Source organism: Budorcas taxicolor, chromosome 9 (genome assembly GCF_023091745.1).
Source record: "Budorcas taxicolor isolate Tak-1 chromosome 9, Takin1.1, whole genome shotgun sequence".
Classification (NCBI taxonomy): Eukaryota; Metazoa; Chordata; class Mammalia; order Artiodactyla; family Bovidae; genus Budorcas; species Budorcas taxicolor.
Genome location: NC_068918.1, coordinates 15752699 through 15776987, shown reverse-complemented (window position 1 = coordinate 15776987; position 24289 = coordinate 15752699). Strand labels below are relative to the sequence as shown.

General features: G+C 39.3%; 1 protein-coding gene and 1 non-coding gene across 3 annotated transcripts in view; both read left to right on the top strand.

Annotated features, from left to right (window-relative positions):
- The window catches only part of RSPO3 (R-spondin 3), a 95120-nt gene that overhangs the window by 38450 nt on the left and 32381 nt on the right, over nt 1-24289 (top strand). For both annotated transcript variants that reach the window (XM_052645593.1, XM_052645594.1), the window contains exons 2-4: nt 241-432; nt 2177-2323; nt 8301-8498. In XM_052645593.1, coding sequence (XP_052501553.1) covers nt 241-432; nt 2177-2323; nt 8301-8498 — 537 coding nt within the window. The remainder of the gene's footprint in view (nt 1-240; nt 433-2176; nt 2324-8300; nt 8499-24289) is intronic.
- Nucleotides 15150-15221, top strand: TRNAC-GCA (transfer RNA cysteine (anticodon GCA)). Its single transcript has one exon. It is a non-coding gene; the product is annotated as a tRNA-Cys (tRNA).

The following is a 24289-nucleotide window of genomic DNA, read 5'->3' as shown; positions in this document are numbered from 1 at the left end:
TATATTCTTATTTTCAAATGCTCACAGTTTTAAAACTTTGAAAGTAAATACAATGTATGTATCTATTCAAGGGAAACATCAGATCACAGAAAAGAGAGGGAAAAATTCTGAACTCATTCACCCATTACCACCAAATTGCAAGCTAATAAAAGAACATGTGTATCCTGCCCAGAGAACGTCATTGAACTTCTATATTTATGATTTAACTGTTATTTTTGTCTTTCTACATTTGTCCCCCAGTGCATCCTAACGTCAGTCAAGGCTGCCAGGGAGGCTGTGCAACGTGTTCAGATTACAATGGCTGTTTGTCATGTAAGCCCAAACTATTTTTTGTTCTGGAAAGAATTGGCATGAAGCAGATTGGAGTGTGTCTCTCTTCATGTCCAAGTGGATATTATGGAACCCGATATCCAGATATAAATAAGTGTACAAGTAAGTGCCTAAACAAAATTATGTTTTTATCTCATCCTTGGGGGATGGCATCACTGACTCGATGGACATGAGTTTGAGCAAGCTCTGGGAGTAGGTGATGGACAGGGAAGCCTGGCGTGCTGCAGTCCACAGGGTCGCAAAGAGTCAGACAGGACTGAACAACTGAACTGAACTGACTGGGGGTACTTTCCAGATATGAAACGGCCTCTAGCATTTTTGTAATATTCAATGTTAAGTAAATAATAGTCTTTACCTGACAATTAGACTAAACCATACTTGAACTTAGCCCTCAGGGCAGGAAAATTTTCACTACTCTAAAAAATATTCCAGTTTTGAGAGGTGTTTTTTGTTGGTGGTTTTTTTTTTTTTTTTCATTGTAAAAAACAAAACTGAGAATGTGGTGATTATTCATTGAACCTGTATAAGAATATGGCAAGCACCAATGCCATCTGGGTTCCCACTGCTATCATGGAATCCAAGTATTTAATGACACAGTAATTCAGCTATTCTTGCTTCAAGAAGGATTCCATTACAACAACTGAAATATTGACTTATCAGTTGGAATTAAGTGTTGGAAACACTCTCAGATCACCTCTCTTGCAGACCCTGAAAGTCTTCTCTCCACACTGTAGACTGAGGAACCTTTCAAAACGTGAATTAGCACACGGCACTTCTCCAGCATACACCGCATGTGGCCCTGTTTTTCCTCTCCAAATTCCCTCCTATGACTGCCCCTCAATCACTTTGCACAAACTTCCCCAGCCTGCTTGCAGGAGTTTCTCACCTCAAGGCTTTTGAAATCATTGTTCTACACTCCCTGTCTGGTAGTTTGGAAAGCTCTTTGCCCACACCTTCACTTGGCTGGCTCTCTCCTTTCATTTAAGATGCTGCTCAGATGTCATTTTCTGAGAGAGGCGTTCCATGACTATCTTATCCAAAATAATCAACCTCTTCCCCTTACCAGTCATTTTTCGTATCTTCTTCCTACCTTTTATGTTTGTCTTAATTTTTTTTTCTAGAGCACTTGTCACTCTGGAAGAAGTCTGAAACAGACTGCCTAGTTTCAAAGACCACTGTGTTCCATGGTCTTGAGTTAATGACACAACCTTTTTGAGCCGTAGTTCCCTTATCTGTAAAATGAGAGAATAGGGGCTACCTCACTGGGCTGTTGTAAGGTTTAAATGACTTAATATTGTAAAATACTTGTAGCAGTGTGTGACCCACGGTAATCACCATGTAAGGGTCAACTATCATTATTGATCTCTCCCTTCTTAGAATATAAGCATCATGGAGAATAGACTTTCCCTCTCTTTTATTTGCTGCCATCAACCTGTATCTAGAATGGTGCTTGGCACACAATGGGCAATCAAATATTTGGTGAACGAACAAAGAAATCTCAAGAGCAGCGTGAAGGCAATATCGTAGAACATTCCATGAAAGTTCTAATAAAACATTTTTACTATCATTTAGTAGAAGTAGACATGCAGTCTTATAAGCATTCTTGTCAAAAATTTTTTTCACAAGGCAATAAGAACAACAATTTTGAAATCAATGACTGATGTACATCAACTAAATGATTATGGAGGAATCCTGAATTCTGTTTGGCAAAATAGTTTTGAGGCTGTGTGTTTAACACACAAGTTGCAGGTGCCAGCGTTGTAAGCATACAGAACTGGACCCACAAAATAAAATAGTTAACTCACAATAATGGAAGTGTATTTCTCTTTTCTTTTTTTGTTTTCAGAATGCAAAGCTGACTGTGATACCTGTTTCAACAAAAATTTCTGCACAAAGTGTAAAAGTGGATTTTACTTACACCTTGGAAAGTGCCTTGACAATTGCCCAGAAGGGTTGGAAGCCAATAACCACACCATGGAGTGCGTCAGTATTGGTGAGGACTTAGGAGATTTGAGAAACATCAGAGCCGATAGCATCAGTCTCCATGGAAGTGCTGCTCAGAATCCTGCCTCACAAGAACCCGAGGGGTTCCTCTTAGAGGCTCACTCCCTCCTGTACAAAGATAACATCCTAACGGGCCTTACTCAACATGTATTACAGTGAATTTAACACCTGTGGGTGCCCCATTATTTGTTAGGAACTGTCGACAACTCTTTCAACTATTGTGATATAGACTTATTTTGTATCATTATTTAATGAAGTTTTACTTCTAGCAATGTATAAGTATACACACACATACTTCCATATATATGTGTGTGTGTGTGTGTGTTACAAATTTAATCTTGAACTACATGTCCACCTTAGGTTGAGAGTTTCCACCTGGGTCTAATGTCAACCAGTGACCAAAGTTATTTTCCAAGAGGAGGACACATATTCTCTGGATCCAGCCCATTAATACTCAGTAAATGGATCAAAGATTTAAAGAACTGGATATGATAAAGCACATTTTTAAAAATCACACTTTTTTCTCTCACACTACTTTGCTGAAATTCTCTGCTTGCACAGGTATTCAGAGACAAGAAGAGGATTTGGGGCTTACTCAAACTGACAGACGGACACAGTCCCAGGGTCTGATTAATTGCAGGCTGAGTTTCTTGGAGGGGAGGTTCCTCAGACAAGTTGTTTGTCTAAATAACGGATCACTGTCAGGCTATATTTTCCCTCTTTTAAATGGTGGGCAGCTACTACAGCTACAAGTTTGATGAACAGTTGGGGAGCAGATGCTCAACCAAATGGGGAAACAGCATACTAAATCTCAAAATCCCCTGGGCAAGGGCTGCAAGAACCTTTGATGCTGCAGCGATGTTGGCATATGCACGCCAATGTCCCCTTGATTCAGTACAAGACAGTCTCCAGGACATCCCTGGGGTCCCCACAGACAGACCCATTAGAATCTAAAGTACTGGAGTAATAACTCTAAAGTGGCGCTTTAACCATTTCAGATCCATAGGAGACTTTTATTTCTAAACAAAGTTTGTGTGAGGATGAAACAAACAGATGATATTTTAAAGATAATTTCAGAAGCATCTGGGAAACAACTTTCCTGAAACAGCTCGTGGCTCAATTTGGTTGGGTCTTTATTTTTTTCCCTCTAGTCAATAAAAACAGAAAAATAACTTAGAAATTGAGTAAAAGTTACATGAGAATGCACTTCACATTCATCTCTCTGTAGGTCCTGAGGGCTGATGATTAGAGGTAATAACTTCCAAACTGTGGAGAAAATAGGAAACAGTTCTGTGGAATATTCAAGGACAGAAATTCAGAATGAGTTTTGGAAAGTTAGTGGTGTTGCTCTACCTAGGAAAGGGGTAAATGTTTAGACTTTATCAGTTGTAGAAGGTGTAGCATCAAGTCCTTCAAAGGCCATTCATCTTAAATCTGTTAATGCTTTCCTATCAGAGACAGCATTTAACATCTGACTGTGGGATTAGCTGTTAAAGCTTCCTGGTAATTTATGCAAAGTAATTTACATAAAGATTGGTAACACAATTAAATTTAAGAAATGTATATATTTTAGAATAGGGGTTAGCAATCTAATGGCAACCCACTCCAGTACTCTTGCCTGGAGAATCCCGTGGAGGGAGGAGCCTGGTAGGCTACAGTCCATGGGGTCACAAAGAGTTGGACACAACTGACTGACTTCACTTCACTTAGCAATCTAAAAGCCATCTGGTGAATCTGGCTCCTTGAATCGATCGGTATAAATCAGGGGTCCCCAATTTCTGGGGTCTAATGCCTGGTGATCTGAGGTGGCACTGATGTAATAATAATAGGAATAAAGTGGAAAAAAAAATGTAATGCGCTTGAATCACCCCAAAACCATTCCCTAACCCCTGGTCCATGGGAAAATCGTCTTTTGTGAAATAGACCCCTGGTGCCAAAAAGGTTGAGGACTGCTGGAATTGACCTCTGACATAGGAATAGGCAAATCAACTGCTTTAGTCCTCAGCTGGCTTTTGTTGCTTGCTCCCTAAGGCATGCCTCCCATTGCATGGTATCTGGCCTACAAGCAGTGTGTTGGCCGTGCCCATGAGTTTACCTCAGAATTTCATGAAAAATGGTAACCTGCTTGATGATCACAAAGAGCTGTTAAAGGCTGTTCCTTTAACAATTCTGAAAACTAGAACCCAGCGAGCTGAAGCAGTGATCCCGAGGACGCAATGCGAATCACTGTCATTGCTATAATTAGTGCCTTGACTCTGGCTCTCTCGGACAGAGGTTGAAGGATGTGTCTCGTCTCTCCCTTTGCTAAAATCTACACCGTATGACTTGCGTCTTACGTAGATTTTAAATTGAGAGAGCATGTCATAAACCGAGAAAACACTACCCTCATACAGAGCTAGGGTGAAAGACTTAACGTCATAACATATCCACTTCTCGTGGATGGCAGGTCAAATTAAGCAAAAATGTCAAATGAACCCAATCTTTCAGTAGACCTATTACTTACACTTTGTGCTCCAAATATTTGCCTCTTTTCTGCACTGTCATTCTGCCACTGGCATCGCTCTTCTTAGACAGCTGGTGTTCAAGTAGTCATAGAAGGAAAGCACCTAGCTCCAAACAGTGAGCAGTGACGGATATGGCCTTGCTACATTCCCTCTGGAGCTATGGAGTCAGACAACAAGAATGAGAAGTGAATAATGCTGTAAGACCATTACTAGTGAAACATTCAGTTGAACTTTTCTCCATTTCAAGAATCCTTTTTACAGCATTCCAGGCTGATGATTCAACCACACCATGACCACTTCCGGGGACAAGGAGCTAATTACATTTTTGAGACACTTGTTTCATTAGTGAACAGTCAAACATTTCCAATGTTAAGATTATTCTTAATGGAGAATATAAAAGAAAGGCAGAGTTGAGCAGTCCTGTTTTTTTCCTTAATTACCTCTTAACCAAATAGTGCCCCAGACCTACACTGTTCATTTAATGACCTGAATATTACTTAAATCACCCTTTTTGTTGTCTTTACATGTTCAACAAAGTTGCTGTTTTTTCTAAAAATACTTTTTGCACACAAACATTAAAGGCTCATTTCTTATTCTCTCAATATTTTTTAGCTATCTTATTGTATTAGAGCCCTTTATTGTCTGAACTCGTTAGTTATGAATATTTTTCCTCCTCCTTCTTCAATGGAATAATATAAGGCTGTCAGTAAAATTTCACTTTTAGAACCATTCATCATCTGACTGAAGCTACCTATGTTGTAATTTTTAAAATCTGTTTCTCTGAAGTCTAGATATGCTTTTTCCTAGAGCATCTTTGCTCTTATAAAAAAGCACTAAAGTTTGGGTCATTTCCACATCATATAATTTTTTTTTTCTAATTTAGTACTCATAGTTCTGGCGTTAAATGAACACTGGACAAAGTTACAGCTCACAAACTGGATTTTTTTTTTTTTCCATTTACTTTCTTGGAGGTATCTTTATTGGTGTATACTAAAGCTTCCCTACGTTTTAATGAGTAATATTGGGATCAGAGATATGACCTTAACTGGCAAGAGATTATGATGTCATTAAATGATTTGGTTGCTCTATTCTTTAGCCAATATTATAATAGTATAGCAATATAATAGTATAGCTGAGCATGAAGACTCTTTTGAAAGTGGCTCAGTAAAGTTCATTTAAGTTCATAGAAACTTTTTTTTTTTAATTTTAAAATCTTTAATTCTTACATGTGTTCCCAAACATGAACCCCCCTCCCACCTCCCTTCCCATAACATCTCTCTGGGTCATCCCCATGCACCAGCCCCAAGCATGCTGTATTCTGCGTCAGACATAGACTGGCGATTCAATTCTTACATGATAGTATACATAATAGAATGCCTTAAATTCACATCCATTTCCACTCAACTCTGTGTTGCACTCAGATATCTGAAAGTAACTGAAAAAAGCATGTGAAAAAAAATGTATTATGAATGGTTTCAAATTTCTGAAACATTGAAGTTATATTTCTTGAGATTGTGCAAAAAATAGTATTCTGCTCTGAAATAAGGATTCTTTACATCAGAAGCCAGCAAAAAAGGTTACTGGGAATTTGTTTTTGTAGAAAGAGACTCTTATATCATCTGAAAGGGTTACTGTTGCAAGTCATTTCAGTTGTTGTAAGTCAGGAAGTTTTATGAACATAAATATAAGAATATCACCTTGCAGGTACATATTTTTATAAGTGCAAAAATATGTTATAGAAAAGACCTTGGAAAGCCAAGATTGAAAAGATTGATACATACAGAAAAAGGGAAAAAATTCTACAAAAGAAGCTTTAGAAAAAGGATATCAATTCATCCTAGAAACAAGCCAGTTAAGTGAATTCTAGAAGCAGTTTATCAGCTGAAATTGACCTGGAATTCACTTAAAATAGACACTGCTATGCCTGATCTATACTAATTAATAATTGGCAATATTACAGTATTGTAGCACTATAGCAAATGCAGTGAGTTGTAGGCCAAAGACCTGGATTCATCTTTAGCTTAACCACTGTCTCGTACAGAAGTTCTCAAAGTGTGTTCTCAGTACCTGCAAATCTGTATCACCTGTATCATAAAAAATGCAAATTCCCAGACCCCACCCAAGACAATTGAATCAGAAACTCAGGGTTGGGACAGGTCCAACATTGTCTGTTTTAGCAAGCCCTCACTGAAGGTGATCCTGTTGCACAATGAACTTTGAGAATCAATTCTTGAGAATGACTAACCTAGCAAGCTATGGTCAGTCAGTTCAGTTCAGTTGCTCAGTCATATCTGACTCTGTAACCCTATGGACTGCAGCACACCAGGCTTCCCAGTCCATCACCAACTCCTGGAGCTTGCTCAAACTTATGTCCATCGAGTCGGTGATGCCATCCAGCCATCTAATCCTCTGTCATCCCCTTCTCCTCCTGCCTTGAATCTTTCCCAGCATCAGGGTCTTTTCCAAGAAGTCAGTTCTTCTCATCATGTGGCCAAAGTATTGGAGTTTCAGCTTCAGCATCAGTCCTTCCAATGAATATTCAGGGTTGATTTCCTTTAGGATTGTCTGGTTGGATCTCCTTGCAGTCCAAGGGACTCTCAAGAGTTTTCTCCAACACCACAGTTCAAAAGCGTCAATTCTTTGGTGCCCAGCTTTGTTTATAGTCCAACTCTCACATCCATACATGACTACTGAAAAAAACCATAGCTCTGACTAGACAGACCTTTGTTGGCAAAGTAATGTCTCTGCTTTTTAATATGCTGTCTAGGTTGATCATGGCTTTTCTTTCAAGGAGCAAGCATCTTTTAATTTCTTGGCTGCAGTCATCATCTGGTCAGGATCAATCAGTAGTTGTAGCAGGGCTTCCCTGGTTGCTCAGTGGTAGAGCCTTCCTGCCAATGCAGGACATGCAGGTTTGATCCCTGATCCAGGAAGATCCCATGTACCACGGAGCAACTAAACCCATGTGTCACAACTATTGAGCCTGTATCCTAGAGCCGGGAGCTGCAATTACTGAGTCCTCGTGCCACAACTACTGAAGCCCGTGTGCCCTTAGAGCCCATGCTCCACAGCTAGAGTAGCTCCAGCTTGCCGAGACAAAAGAGAAAGCCCCCAAGCATCAACGAAGACCCAGCATAGCCATACACAAATAAATTGTAGCAGTGCTCCAGAAATTATAAAGCACTGGTTACTTGTAATTACATTAATGCCTGAGTTAAAATCTACAGTGAAAAGTAAGCCCAATGCAAGAGTGAGTTTACCTGATAATATGAGGATTAAAAGGGGGGAAACATTCTACTCCTGCCTTTCCCTTTTCCCTTAAGTCATCTTGCCCAGTTTCGTTCTGCAGGATTTCTGCTCAGAATTTGGGCAAGCGCTGATGGAAGCAAGCCTTTTTGTTTATTTAACAATTGTGAAACTGTGTGTGAGTGAACTGAGGCTGTTTCTGGTGTTCTGTTTCAGTGCACTGTGAGGCCAGTGAATGGAGCCCTTGGAGTCCATGCACAAAGAAAGGAAAAACATGCGGCTTCAAAAGAGGAACTGAAACACGGGTCCGAGAGATAATACAGCATCCATCAGCAAAGGGTAACCTGTGTCCCCCCACCAGTGAGGCAAGGAAGTGTACAGTGCAAAGGAAGAAATGTCCGAAGGGAGAACGAGGTACAGTCATACTAACAACATGTGCTCAGTTAGATCCACAGGATTTGATGCAAATTTCACTGTTTCTTAGGAAACATTTAGTATGATCACTCATGTCTAAAATGTGTACCAAACAATATGTTGGCTGTAAAGTACAGAATCTTGAGGTGGTGATTCTTAAAAATGGAGCTTGATATCAGAACTTTACACACAAGTGTGCTAAATGAATCCTGGAGAAGGAGCTGCCTTATAATGCATCAATGTCTGTATCTTCCTTTGGGGCCATTATCTTTCCTATCACGCATTTTCCTAGTATGTGGCAAACTCATGGGAAGCCTCAGAAATGCAAAATCTAACAGCATTTGGTACACACATGAGACTGGTAAACACCAGCCATCCACTTACTCCTTTTTTCATTTCCTACACATCAAAGTAGTGCAATTAGGTGTTAAGCTTTTATAGCAAAACATGTTTTAAAAGTTGTATATTTTATTAGCATAATACAAGCATTAATGACAATTTTTCCCCAGATTTTTTCATATTCAGTTCAGTTCAGTTGCTCAGTCATGTCCGACTCTTTGCAACCCCATGAATCGCAGCACACCAGGCCTCCCTGTCCATCACCAACTCCCGGAGTTCACTCAGACTCACGTCCATCGAGTCGGTGATGCCATCCAGCCATCTCATCCTCTGTCGTCCCCTTCTCCTCCTGCCCCCAATCCCTCCCAGCATCAGAGTCTTTTCCAGTGAGTCAACCCTTCACATGAGGTGGCCAAAGTACTGGAGTTTCAGCTTTAGCATCATTCGTTCCAAAGAAATCCCAGGGCTGATCTCCTTCAGAATGGATTGGTTGGATCTCCTTGCAGTCCAAGGAACTCTCAGGAGTCTTCTCCAACACCACAGTTCAAAAGCATCAATTCTTCGGCACTCAGCCTTCTTCACAGTCCACCTCTCACATCCATACATGACTACTGGAAAAACCATAGCCTTGACTAGACGGACCTTAGTCGACAAAGTAATGTCTCTGCTTTTGAATATACTATCTAGGTTGGTCACAACTTTTCTTCCAAGGAGTAAGCGTCTCTTAATTTCATGGCTGCAGTCACCATCTGCAGTATATCAGATTATAGAGCCTACCAAATCAATATTAAATAACTCTGTGTAAGGGCTTGTTCTGAAGTCTTGTTAGAGCCAAAGAAAACTCATTTATCATTTAATATGATGCTTTCTGGTGATTAAACATCTATCTAGAAGATTTGCAGTTGTTGACTTTTAAAATATAATTTTTCCATCTTTCTTGCTTGTCCCCAGCACCACTGCCTACATATATGCTATGTACCTATTGGTAGTAATCTGCTGAGTCTATAAATGATCCTTTCAATTAACTAACTGAAAAAATTAATGTAGCCAAGCTATAGCTTGGCTGACTCTATAGTTGAACTTCCTTTGCTTATTTCATTCATTCATCATTTTATTGAATTTTTCCTTTATAGCCACACATAGTGCTGAGCACTTGGGATTCTCAACTAAATAGGGTACCATCTCTATTCTGAAGTTACACTCAGAGTCCAGCGGAGGTTTGAGACAAGTTTAAGCAGATAATCATAGTATCATATATGGAGGGAGACTTGGTGTGTGAAAAAACTCAGTGGAAACACAGAAGAGAGTGCTGTGAGGCTTTACCTTTGCTCACACAAGAAAGCACTTGGGTCACCCGTCCTTTGCAGTGTCCTCACTCTACCAAAAGACCAAGTTGACCATCACCAGGATGGGTACAGCCTGCCGTTGCCGTTAGTAATCAAATAGTTACTGGGACAAACTTCTTGAATACATGGATCATTTTAAAGGAAATTTCAAACTTTTGTAAATTTATGGGAGGTTTTGATTAAAATTAGGTTTTAGGAATGAAAGTTGGCTAGTGAAAAAGGTCTTTCTGACATTTGTTACCAATTAATTTAAAACATCTTAGATTTTTAAAGTTGGATTTGGAAATCAAATATTTCATCACTCTTACTTGTTGGTAAGCTCCCATAGCCGTACATTTACTTATGTTTACTAAATTTTCTTGAAATTTAATGATTCACAGGTGGTCTTTGTTCGTATTATTCTTTCCACAAAGATTCTACATTACTAATCAGTATTTAGTGTACTTTGCTTTTAAAATATAAGTGAAGAAAACCTCATCCAATAGATAAATTAGATACTAATTATATTTTATTTCTTTTATTTGAGAAAATAGTCTTCTAATATATTTTGCTAGCACTGACTTAAACATTAACATTGAAAAATGTTAGGTTTTAGACTAGCAGCAAGTAAAATAAATGCCATAAGAAGTTTAAAATAATAACCTGTAACAAAAGCTTGACTTAAAGTTTCTTTCTGGTCTTTTTCTTCCCTTCTAAGTAGGATACAATGACATTTTATGTTTACAATGAGAACTTTATACAACTAGAAAATTTTAGTTTCTTTATTCTTTTCCAAATTTGATAATCAATAGGATACCAAGTAGGAAGTGTGGATTACATGTATAATTAAATTCAAGATTCAGTTCCATTTTTATTTAATTTTCACTCATCTTTTTATATGTCTGTCAAAAGTATTTTCTCAAGTAGTCTATCTAGAAATTTAACATAGGAAAGAAACCACTTTTCTTTCCTTAACTTCTCTAATCTATTGATTTTCTTAACTTCTCTTAATAATAACTCAAATGTCAAATAAATATCTATTTGAATATGAAGAAACCAAATAGAAAAGTAATTATGACTTCTGAACTTGCCACTCTAGCAAAAATCACATCAAAATCATACTACTACCCAGAGCCTTCTCATTTATATTGTATATCTCAGAGCTATACAATAAAATGATAAATATAAACACAATAAAGTGATGAAGATATGATTTATCCTACTGGTAGAATAGTTGTTGCTTGAGCTGCACCTAAATGCTTGTAGATTTACAAAATAACATCTTCTAGGTTCATGGCTGAGCATTTCCAAATGAGTAAGCTAAAAGATAAGGTTTTATAAAACAAAATTTAGCCTGAAAATCTTTAATTTAAATTTACATCTATCATCCCTGCCTAAGAGGTTAACAATAGACAGAGGTAGATAATTCTTATTTGGAAAAGGTATGGAGCATGTGTTCAGGATTTTTCCTGCTGTGTTGTAATTGCCAAAGGCAAGGTCTCCAGGGAAGAATGATAAGATCCAGAAATGACTTTTCAAAATGTACACAAAGAAGAAGCTGAATAAGAAGAACTAGATTTTAGTAACAGAATGGATTACTCAGGTTGTAAGATGGATATTTATACACATGAAATTTTCATATATATATATATATGAAAAGTTGGTTGCAAAATCTTACACACATACGCATTTTTCTTACTGATATTCTTCTCATGCTTAGAATAATTATCATAAGTTAATCCGAGATGGTAAATGTCTTTTCTGTAGCCCCAAATTTAAACTTTTGTCTGATATACTACTTCTTGCACATTTAGGATTATTTCCTTTTACCTGACATGCAGCATTTTAATCACTCTTAACTTCTCCATCAATTATAATTTTTTATAAGATGTTATTACTATTACAGTAGTTTCTAGTTGAGTATAGCTCAATTAAATTATATATATCTGAAGTGTCACAGATAAGTAACGTGTTTTAAGAGATTATGAGGGCTAACATAACATATACTAGTATCACATATGCCTTAAAACAATATATTTGAAATAGAAATAAGCAAGGAGAAAATGCACTTTTAATGGTTTCCAAATTATACTTATTAACTCTTTTGATATATTGGGTGTAACCATCGTAGATAAGGGGAAGTGAAACAGAGCAGGGAAGTATATATATGTTTGCATTTGATGCAAAACAGTGATTTTTTTGTTTGTTTGCAGTGGAAGGTAGATGCAGAGAAGGGAAGATCACCAAAATGTTTCCCAATCATATGTAGATTCCTTTAATTAACTGAAGAGAATTTCTGATAGATACTGGGTTTTGAACAAATTTACAAAGAATGAAAGAAATTTTGTCCTTTGGTGAATTGCGTGAACAAGATCCTAATTAATTACATGTAGTTCACGATCTTGGGATAGAAAGGAGAGAGAACAGTCATGGAAAAAATGGGGACAGGGTCTACTTTCATGGTGTAAAGAAAGAAATAGCATCCTTCTTGGCAGAGAAGGAGAAAAGGAATCCATTAAGATATAAATAAATGAAAATATCCAGACATTTCCAGAGAAGAAACAAGCATGGGAATTATTGCATTATTTGAACGTACTGTAGGTCACCTTATGTGCCTTCCCAAAATTAAGCCCAGTTGTAAAATTCTACTAGGTTTTACATAGAAGATAAGTTTTGTAAGTTAACTTACAAATTGTTATTAATCATGTTTTTAAATACCAATATTATACACATGCATTATATTTATCATAAGCACTATATTTAAAATTACAGCATATTTAGTTTTTAAAAAAGAAAGCAAATAAAAAGTGAATCTACTTTGTTCCCAGGCTTGCGCCTCTGTCCTCTGGTTTACTTCTTAAAATATTTGTTAACAACCACTCCAGTGATGAAGAGTTGAGTTTTCTACAGGAAGGATTCATATTAAAAATTCATTCAAATTCAAAACAAGACATGAAGCCAAAATTTTTGGAACCGTTCTCAAAATCCAAATAGAAGGCTTCATTAGCTCAAAATTGTAGGATGCCAACTGGCTTAGAGAATTTCGGTGATGTCCTCTCACCACCTTCACCTCATGGAGGAGGACCAGCTGGCCTGCAGACACTCATCCTGTTTAAGCATTGGAGGGTGGGCGCCCTCTGCTCTTTCCCTGCACACAGTCAGTACACTGGCCCTTTGACATGTCAGAGAAAATTCCACAAAATAGAGAGCTGAGAGAAGGATGGCATTAAAGACTGGTTTACAGCCAGTTTTGAGTCTGCTCCCCAGTGTATACATCTTCCTGTCACAGTTAGAGGAGGAGGATGTTACAGGCATCTAGTGGGGCAAGGCTGCTAAATATCTTACAATGCACAAGACAGCCCCCCACATCAAAAATTCAGTCCTGGGTATTCATTGGAAGGACTGATGTTGAAGCTGAAACTCCAATACTTTGGCCACCTGATGTGAAGAGCTGACTCATTTGAAAAGACCCTAATGCTGGGAAAGATTGAGGGCAGGAGGAGAAGGGGACAACAGAGGATGAGATGGTTGGATGGCATCACTGACTCAATAGACATGGGTTTGGGTGGACTCCGGGAGTTGATGATGGACAGAGAGGCCTGGTGTGCTGCGGTTCATGGGGTCACAAAGAGTTGGACACAACTGAGCAACTGAACTGAACTGAACTGAACTGTGCCAAAGAGGAGAAACCCTGGTGTAAACTCAATAGTTTCTCTTTGTGATCCTTCTTTAGGGTCTAGTCAGCCCCTTCCCTAAATGGTTTTTTGAGATTGTGTGAAGAACAAATGTAAGTTTTCATTCAACCAAGGCAAGATTTCATTGCCACCAATGGAAACCTGTGCATGGTGGAAACCTTTGGTAACAAGAACAATTTGGTGGAACAGAGGGGAAGTTTTTGCCACCCAATTTCCCTGGTGGCTCAGATAATAGAGAATCTGCCTGCAATGCAGAAGAGCCAGGTTCAATCCCTGGATTTTGAAGACCCTCTGGAAACGGGAATGGCAACTCGCTCCAGTATTCTTGCCTGGAGAATACCATGGACAGAGGAGCCTGGTGAGCTACAAGTCCAAAGAGTCCAACACAACTGAGTGACTTTCACTTTGAATTTAAAATATTCCAGTACCATACAAAAATATTTAGCTGTGTTTAAAGCCTCTAAGAAAAGTAATCTATTGCAAATATATAATGCCTTTCACTCTGAGATATGGTCCTTACTATAAATGTGTGGCCTTTCTCTTAAAGGCTAAACCCAGCTTTTCATTTAATGTCCCCAGTGGAGAGGCCTGTCATTTGTTTAGTAACTGTTTAGCTCTTTTTTCTTTTTTTTTTTTGTTTTGGCTGCACTGGGTCTTTGTTGCTACACACGGCTTTCTCCAGTTGCGGCGAGCGGGGGCTACTGTCAAGCTGCAGCGCACTGGCTTCCTGTTGCGGCGGCTTCCCTTCTTGTGGAGAGCAGGCCCTGGGTGCACAGGCTTCAGTGGTTGCAGCACGTGGGCTCTGGAGCTCCAGCTCAGTCACTGTGGTGTGCGAGCTCAGGTGCCCCACGGCATATGGCATCCTCCCAACCCAGGGATCAAACTCGTGTCCTCTGCACTGGCAGAAGGATTCCCAACCACTGGACCACCAGTAAAGCCCCATAGCTCTCTCTTCACCAAGACTAATTATGTGACTATAGTCATCTCTGTTTTTTAATACTTTCCTGTCTAGTCGGTTAAACCGTATGAAACTGCCATTTTCTTTCACATAAATGTGTGTATGTTAGTCATGTCCGACTCTTTGCAACTCCATGGACTATAGCCTGCCGGGCTTCTCTGTCCATGGGCTTCTCCAGGCAAGAATACTGGAGTGGGTTGCCTTTCCCTTTTCCAGGGGCTCTTCCAGACCCAGGGATCAAACCCAGGTCTCCTGCATTCTTTATCATCTAAGCCACCAGGGACTAGCTCTTACTTTGCTTGTCAATAGTCAAATATTAACAATTTCATGGGCTTCCCTAGTGGCTCAGTTGGTAAAGAATCTGCCTGCAATGCAGGAGACCTGGGTTCAATTCCCAGTTGGGAAAATCCCCTGGAGAAGGAAATGGCAACCCACTCCAGTACTCCTGCCTGGAGAATTCCAAGGACAGCGGAGCCAGGCAGTCCATGGGATCGCAAAGAGTCGGACATGACTGTGCGACTTTCACTTCCACTAGAGTTCAACCTAATACTTCAAAATCTTTTCTATAAATACTCAAATTAGACTTAGGGTACCATTGTTACTGACCAAAAGATTACAGTTTGTATATGTTATCGCCAAATACAAATTTGGGGCCTTTAGTATTAATACAGGTGTGCTGCTGTTTCTGATCTCTAAAGACCCCATAAAAACATGGCTCATCTTCCAGCCCATTTCAGTCACGTTCACTCATGGCCTATGCACTGATTTATTTGATTATGTATTTTTTCCTTCACTATATTACACAACTTTTACGCCTCTTTGTTTCTTTCCTGCCAATTCCAACCTAATCTTTGAAGCATCAAATCAACTTGCCAATTCCACAGCCGTGTGTCCAAATTTATTATCCATATGGTTAAAAGAGTGTTATTGCCTCTGTGATAGGCCCCAGTTTCTCTCATTGATTCCTCTGACGTTGACATTACAATGGCAGGATCTTTGCAGGCATTATCTGTTGCCCAGGTTTGTGGGGTGAAGACCATGCTAAGCTCCTTTATATATGTACAATTTACTCCCCTCTGTAATAATGGAACTGAAGGGTCACATCCAGCACCTAGACAGATTTTGAAAAAAAGTGAAATGGCAGTTATTAGGTTTCTTGCTTTGAACACAATTCCATTGTATATTCTTAAACTCTGTTAATGAAAAAGTTGAATACAATTCCATTGTATATTCTTAAACTTCTGTTAAAGCAAAAGTTCTGCAGAAGGTAAGATGCCTTTCATTTCATGTTTTGCAATCCCAGGTACTGTACTATTTTTTATAATTTAGCCAAGTTATTATCTCATTAAAATTAATACCAAGTTTGTACCATTCCATTTTTGTAGGTTCTCTAAGATTTGAGGGCTATTCATAGTGGTCAAAAGTCACAATGGACATGATTCACAGTGTGAAATACTTAAGTATCACTATTATCTGTGCAGTCTCTGCTGGTAGAAGAATCATTTTTAGGCTTCACCAGTGTGTTGGAACATACACTGCAGCATCTCTATTCTAAAATGGTTTTCATACTAACTCTTTATAACAAATTATTTTTGCAAATGCCTATATTTTCTGAGATTTCTTTTTTGTGATTTTTATAAATATCTAATGCTTTCAACCCATTGGTATATGTAACATAGTGCACACTGGTCAGGATGTTGAATCGAGTAGTAGTTATAGTATACAAAGCATTCTTCAGCCCCAACAAGGCAATGACCTTGCCATTGTTTACATCCTGTGTGTTGGGATGAAACTGTTTCAGTTCATTTTTGCTGCATAAGAAATAACCCCCAAACATATAAGCTTAAAACAATAAATGTGGATGGGCAGTGTGGGCTGGGATCCACTGTGCAATTCTGGCTGGCTCCCTAATGTGGTAGACTGGTTGAGCACAGAGGAAACTGCTATTTCTATCATCCTCAAGGTGGCCAAGAATTCTATAATGTTCTAAGAGGAAGAGAAGCAGTCCTGTTGAGTATGTGCTGAGAACTGGCACAATTTTATTTCCACCGTGTTTTGTTAGTCTATGCAAGTTACAAGGCCAATCCTGATTCAAGAGTTAAAGAAACAGATATCCCCTCTTGCAGGGAGAAGTCCCCAGAGTTACTTTGTGATTTGGTATGCATATACAGGGATGGGTAGAGAACTGTAACCGTTTTTGTCCATCTGCCACAGGGGTCGTTCTCTTGTTCGTAGTTAGATGAGTGTGACTGCTCTTTTATTCAATATTCTCTTCCTGTCTAAGGTAATGTCTCTTCCTTTGTAAAAACCCACTCAACAGTTGATACAGGGGATAGTATATAGGAGATTATTTCTATTGTACTTTCCAGTTTGTAAAGGGAAGAATAGGAATATTAATAATGATTTTTAAAAAGGCCAGTCAAGAAACCCTCATACACTCAACACATATCTATTAAAGCACCAGCTTTATGCTAGGCACTTTAAGCACTTTTGGGGTTGGCCAAAAAGTTCATTCAGGTTTTTCCACACACTCTTATAGAAAAACCTGAAAGGATGTTTTGGCCAACCCAATAGCAGTGGACAGGAAAGACAGAAGTCCCGGCTATCATGAATCTCTTATTCTATTAAGTGTTCATGCGTGTGTGCTAAATTGCTTCAGTCATGTCCTACTCTTTGCAACCCCGTGGACTGTAGCCTGCCAGGCTTCTCTGCCCATGGGATTCTCCAGGCAAGAATACTGGAGTTGGTTGCCATTTCCTCCTCCAGGGGATCTTCCCACCCAGGGATCGAACCCATGTCTCTTAACGTTTCCTCCACAGGAAGGTAGGGGGTTCTTTACCACTGAACCACTGGGGAAGCCCGCCATGGTTCATATTGGGCCACAGAGCAAAGACCATCAGTGATCAGCTCGCTTGTAGCATCCACTCGTGTGGACAGTTTTCATCCTGATTTGTTCTGTCAGTAGCTGCAGTTTCACTAGTTTGCATTTACAAAAACATTTGTTTATGCTGGCAAAAACGAACTATCTCCGCCTGCTTTTCTTTTTGGTCTGCAGGCAAATCTTTTTCTCTGTGACCACCGTGTCGATGTGCTAATGTGTGTTTGTGAGATGAGTGAGTAGGGTTAAAGGTACAGCTTGTAGTTGTGGAACAGAGCTGAGTTAACGGGCCCTTTGGAGAAATGACCCCGAGACCTTGGCTTCGTGTGCAGCCTGTTCCAGCCAGCTGAGATCCCTGCCAATGAGGAGGGCTCCCTAGAGAGAACCTCAGAGAGCATCAGCATAAATTTAAATTCTGGACCCCCAAGTATAGTTTCCAAAAGGGCCTTCTTGTCCTTTGCTAATTACAAAGTAAACATTTCTCCAGCAAAAAAGACACTTCCTCCTTTCATGCTCCTGTCCTCCTTCCCACCTCCCAAACAGTCACTCCTTGAAACTGCTGGTGTTGCTGAAACCTCTTTGGCAAAGAAATCACCTCACATTTGAAGGCACAAACGAATTATTATTTCCATAGATTATTATCTTGTTCTCTTTTTTTATCTACTCCGGTAACTTCGTAGAAGCGTTACAGACTAAGTTTGTAGATTGTTAACAGCCTGACAGAAAAGACTAGTTACCTCCATCCACCCGCCTCCCAAGAGGCCAATACAACCTAGGTTACAACACCAAGCCAATACAACTATATTACAATGAAATTCCCTGACCTCACTGAAACAGAAACATTCTCAAACTTGTTTACATTAAAACCCTATCATTTTTAGCATCATGAAAGATCACTTGAATGGTTTCATTCTCGTACATCACTGTCAAAGCAGACCCCAAATAGATTATGGTGTACTTTTGTACTAATGGACAAACCCAAGCATAAAATTCTAGTGCAGTGGCTGGCACCAGTGGGCTATTATCAGTAACATGTGCAAAATGAGTATAAATTCTTCAAAACCCATTATTCTACTAAGTTTCTGCTCTCCTTCACATGTACTTCACTTTCCATTTTATTTTCTATTTGATTCGTTTTTCCTTTTGCTTAAAGCACCTCATTCTTCATGTCCTAAATCGGAAATGTTTTCTATCACTTTTCTTACTGTTTTTAAGTTTCTTTAAAAAATTGTTTGCAAATGTTGTCATTATTAAGAGTAAAACAGTTTATGTCAGAGTATTTTATCCTTCATTGATAGTCCTTTTTCACCAAGCACCGTTACCCTCTGTGTACTCACTAGGATATTTAAAAATGACAGATGTTAAATTAACTTAAGCAAAAAGGAACCTATTGGCTGAAAACACAGCTTGCTCTAAGTGCTCAAACAGTATCATTGGATACATCTTCTTTCCTCCTTCTTGCCATTGCAATTCATCCTGCCTCTGTTTGTGTTTGTTTATTGGCATTGGTCTCCCCTGCTACAGGGAGTCTGTCTCTACTCACAGGGAAAGCTTGGCTGGGGAAGCCCTAAGTCTACATCCAGGTTGCTCTCAGTCCAAAAGGACAGTAAGCTCTCTTTCAGCGTCCATTCATCCAATCACATGGAAGATGCAAACTGACCCTGCTTGACTCATGTGTCTCCCCTTGAGCCCCTCACTGTAGCAGAGGAAATGGAGTGCTGTGATTGGTCCGCCTCAGTCACATGCCCACTGCTGAAGCCAAGGGTCACATGGGCCATTTTGAGTGGCAGTTCTATGTAGAAATAAGAGGGCTAGGCTGAAGAAACAACAGATGCACATGATACTCTTCCAAAAAAAAAAAGCTCAAAATTAAGAAGCTTTTTACTCTCCTATAGGGTAAAAAAAAAATATTAGTCACTCAGCCGTGTCTGACTCTTTGCAACCCAATGGACTCTAGCCCTCCTGGCTCCTCGGCCCATGGAATTCTCCAGGCAAGAATACTGGAGTCAGTAGCCATTCCCTTCTCCAAGGGATCTTCCTGACCCAGAGCTCGAACCCAGATCTCTTACACTGCAAGCAGATTCTTAACCATCTGAGCAACCAGGGAAGCCCAAGATTAAAAAGCTTGTACTCTTCTATAGGGTAATCCCTATCCAATATTATTTATGGAAAAAAAAAAAAACATTTAAGTAAAAAAGTGTGTAACCAAAGCTTTGCTTCATCTGTTTTAGACTAGACAAGCGTGCCCAGCATAATGCTAATATTTTAATTGATTTTTTTTCTGATTTTTCTGGTTTGCTATAAACCTTTCTTTGTGAATAAATGGGCTCTCAAATGAATAGAAAAAGACTCCACTATTCATATGAATGGTTTCTGGAATTGATTTGTGCAGGCTAAAGTAAAGACATGTCCATTTCCATTTCTAGCAGCTGAGTGTTCTGTGTGAAATGTACCAGTGTGGGTAATGACCTTTTGCTTGATTATGCACCAGGCCACTGGAACTTTAAGATTAACTCAAACTTAATTACTGAACTCTTGTGTTTATACTGTGTATACACCACCCGGTCATAACTCTATCCTTTGTGAGCCCAAGCTGCCATAATTGAAAAATATGTTTTGTAAAAGCTTGTTTTGTTTATTTGTTGTTTCTGCTGGAAAAGCCAACTTTTGTAATTTTTGCAAGAGATCAAATTTAGGAAATGGTTTGTGAACAGAGTCCAATTATGTTTTCTATCTCAATGCAAAATGTACATTTGAAAATGAGATATCCCTTTTACTCTTGTCCTATGTGAAACCTAATGGCTGGAAACATGGTGGCACTCATTTCTCATTGATTTTTAAACATTAATTATTTTTTATTTCTTTTTGGCTACCCTGGGTCTTCATTGCTGCAGGTGGGCTTTCTCTAGTTGCAGAGACTAGGGGTTACTCTCTAGATGTGATGCGTGGGCTTCTCACTGCAGTGGCTTCTCTTCTTAAAGCACCCAGGCTCTCGGTGCACAGGCTTCAGTAGCTGCAGTTCATGAGCTCTGAAGTTCAGGCTCAGTAATGGTGGTGCACAGACTTAGTTGCCCAGCAACAAGTGGAATCTTCCCAGACCAAGGATTGAACCCGTGTCCCCTGCCTTGGCAGGCAGATACTTAACGACTGGACCACCAGGAAATACCTCACTGATTTTTTTCTTTTAAATAATATCACATTTTAGGCAAGGAAATATCAGTATACTGAATTCACACTTGGAAAATATGAGTAGTTGATAAATCTGAAAATGAGTCATAGAAATGTATACATATCTAATTAATTACAACCTGTGAGCAAAAACGATTATCCTAATTTATAGGAGAATGCTAATTAGATAGCTTTTTTCTTTTTTATGGAGTGTAGACATATGAAATAGTGAAATATTCCTCAAAGTAATAAGTACAAAACTGTTAATCTCTGATATTATGCTCCTCTGTTTTCCAACCAACACTAAGCTCATAAAGGAATTTTGTTTTGTTTCAGATTGGTTTGTTTCAATAGTTAAGATGCAGGTGACTAAAGTATTTCTTGGACAAACTGGTGGTGGATGCACACTTGTCCAGTTTTTCTAATTTTTCTTTGAAATGTGTAGGAAAAAGGAGTTTTTCTGTTTAATTCCTCTCCCTAGGACCTTTGGCTTCCTCCCCTCTTTCACGCCCTTAGTGTCCCTCCTCTTGCTTTGTGTCCTGCCTTATCACCCTTTCCTTCCATTCATGCAGGTTTCCTCCATTTTCAAAGGATTATCTGTTCATAGAATCATCATTTCTTCTTGTGCTCACAGTTGTCAGAGTAGTTTAATACACACAGTGTCAACCTACTTAAGTAAAACACTGCTGAACTAGTTTGACAACCAAAACATCTCAGTTCAACTCTGGATTTGCTGTTTCTTTATTGTCTTTGGTTAATTTTCACAAAAGGATTATTTTTAATGTCAGTAAGTGTATACATGATATGGCATGTATAGATACCAGAATGGCATACTACCAATATACCATAATAGTACACATAGATAGCAAAACATTTTCCTCTTTTTTGCTCTTAGTACTACAACAAAAATCTCTGTAGTGTTAATGAACTGATGCACTCATTTTCTACCAGAGGTTAAAGAGGTGATCAGTGCAGTCGCTCCGTCGTGTCCGACTCTTTGCGACCCCATGGACTGCAGCACATCAGGCTTCCCTGTCCATCATCAACTCCTGGAGCTTACTCAAACACATGTCCATCAAGTCAGTGATGCCATCCAACCATTTCATCCTCTGTCACCCCCTTCTCCTCTCACCCTCAATCTTTCCCAGCATTAGGGTCTTTTCAAATGAGTCAGTTCTTCCCATCAGGTGGCCAAAGTATTGGAGCTTCAGCTTCAGCCTCAGTCCTTCCAATGAATATTCAGGACTGATTTCCTTTAGGATGGACTGGTTGGATCTCCTTGCAGTCAAGGGACTCTTAAGAGTCTTCTCCAACACCACAGTTTAAAAGCATCAATTCTTCAGCGCTCAGCTTTGTTCATAGTCCAGATCCATACATGACTACTGGAAAAATCATAGCTTTGACTAGACAGACCTTTGTTGACAAAGTAACATTTCTGGTTTTTAATAGGCTGTCTAGGTTGGTCATAGCTTTTCTTCTAAGGAGCAAGTGTCTTTTAATTTCATGGCTTCAGCCACCATCTGCAGTGATTTTGGAGCCCAAAAAGATAAAGTCTCTCACTGTTTCCATTGTTTCCCTACCTATTTGCCATGAAGTGATGGGACCAGATGCCATGATCTTAGTTTTCTGAGTGTAGAGTTTTAAAACAACTTTTTCACTCTCCTCTTTCACTTTCATCAAGAAGCTCTTTAGTTCTTCTTCACTTTCTGCCATAAGGGTGGTGTCATCTGCATATCTGAGGTTATTGATATTTCTCCCGCAATCTTGATTCCAGCTTGTGAATCTCTTCATCCAGCCTGGCATTTCGCATGATGTACTCTGCATGTAAGATAAATAAGAGAGTGACAATATGCAGCCTTGACGTACTCCTTTCCCGATTTGGAACCAGTCTGTTGTTCTATGTACAGTTCTAACTGTTGCTTCTTGACATGCATACAGATTTCTCAGGAGGCAGGTCAGCTGGTCTGGTATTCCCATCTCTTGAAGAATTGTCCAGTTTTATTGTGATCCACACAGTCAAAGGCTTTTGCATAGTCAATAAAGCCAAAGTAGATCCAGCAGATGTTGGCAATTTGATCTCTGGTGCCTATGCTTTTTCTAAATCCAGCTTGAACATCTGGAAGTTCACAGTTCATGTACTGTTGAAGTTTGGCTTGGAGAATTTTGAGCATTACTTTGCTAGCATGTGAGATGAGTGCAATTTTGCGGCAGTTTGAACACTCTTTGGCATTGCCTTTCTTTGGGATTGGAATGAAAACTGCCCTTTTCCAGTCCTGTGGCCACTGCTGAGTTTTCCAGATTTCCTGGCATATTGAGTGCAGTACTTTCACAGCATCATCTTTCAGGATTTGAAATAGCTCAACTGGAATTCTGTCACCTTCACTAACTTTGTTCGTAATGATGCTTCCTAAGGCCCACTTGACTTCACATTTCAGGATGTCTGGCTCTAGGTGAGGGATCACACCATCGTGGTTGTCTGGGTCATGGAGACTATCTTCTGCTTCTGTTAGATCCATACCATTTCTGTCCTTTATCAAGCCCATCTTTGCATGAAATGTCCCCTTGGTATCTCTAATTTTCTTGAAGAAATCTCTAGTCTTTCCCATTCTGTTGTTTTCCTCTATTTCTTTACATTGATCACTGAGGAAGCCTTTCTTATCTCCTAGCTATTCTTTGGAACTCTGCATTCAAATGGGTATATCTTTCCTTTTCTCCTTTGCCTTTCACTTCTTTTCACAGCTATTTGTACGGCCTCCTCAGACAACCGTTTTGCCTTTTTGCATTTCTTTTTCTCGGGGATGGTCATAACCCCTGCCTCCTGTACAGTGTCACGAACCTCTGTCCATAGTTCTTCAGGCTCTCTGTCTATCAGATCTAATCCTTTGAATCTATTTGCCAGTTCCCCTGAGTAATCAGAAGGGATTTGATTTAGGTCACACCTGAATGGTCTAGTTGTTTTTCCTACTTTCTTCAAGTCTGAATTTGGCAATAAGGAGTTCATGATCTGAGCTGCAGTCAGCTCCTGGTCTTGTTTTTGCTGACTGTATAGAGCTTCTCCATCTTTGACGGCAAAGAATATAATCAGTCTGATTCTGGTGTTGACCATCTGGTGATGTCCATGTGTAGAGTCTTCTCTTGTGTTGTTGGAAGAGGGTGTTTGCTATGACCAGTTATTTGCCCCTTGTTATATGTCCCAGGACATATTCTTGTTATTTGTTCCACCTAATCCCCTAGCACAGTGCTTTTTTTCAGGTTTTTTGTTATTTATTTCTCCTTTTTTTAATTGCTAGATGCAGAATTGAAAACACTAGGTTACAAACCAGCTTTAAATTGGCTAGGAGCTTAGGAGAACTACTCTGAACACTTTTTATATAAACTCTAAGGAGGTCAGATGTAGAAAAATCTCAGCTGCTGTACTTGGATCCCAT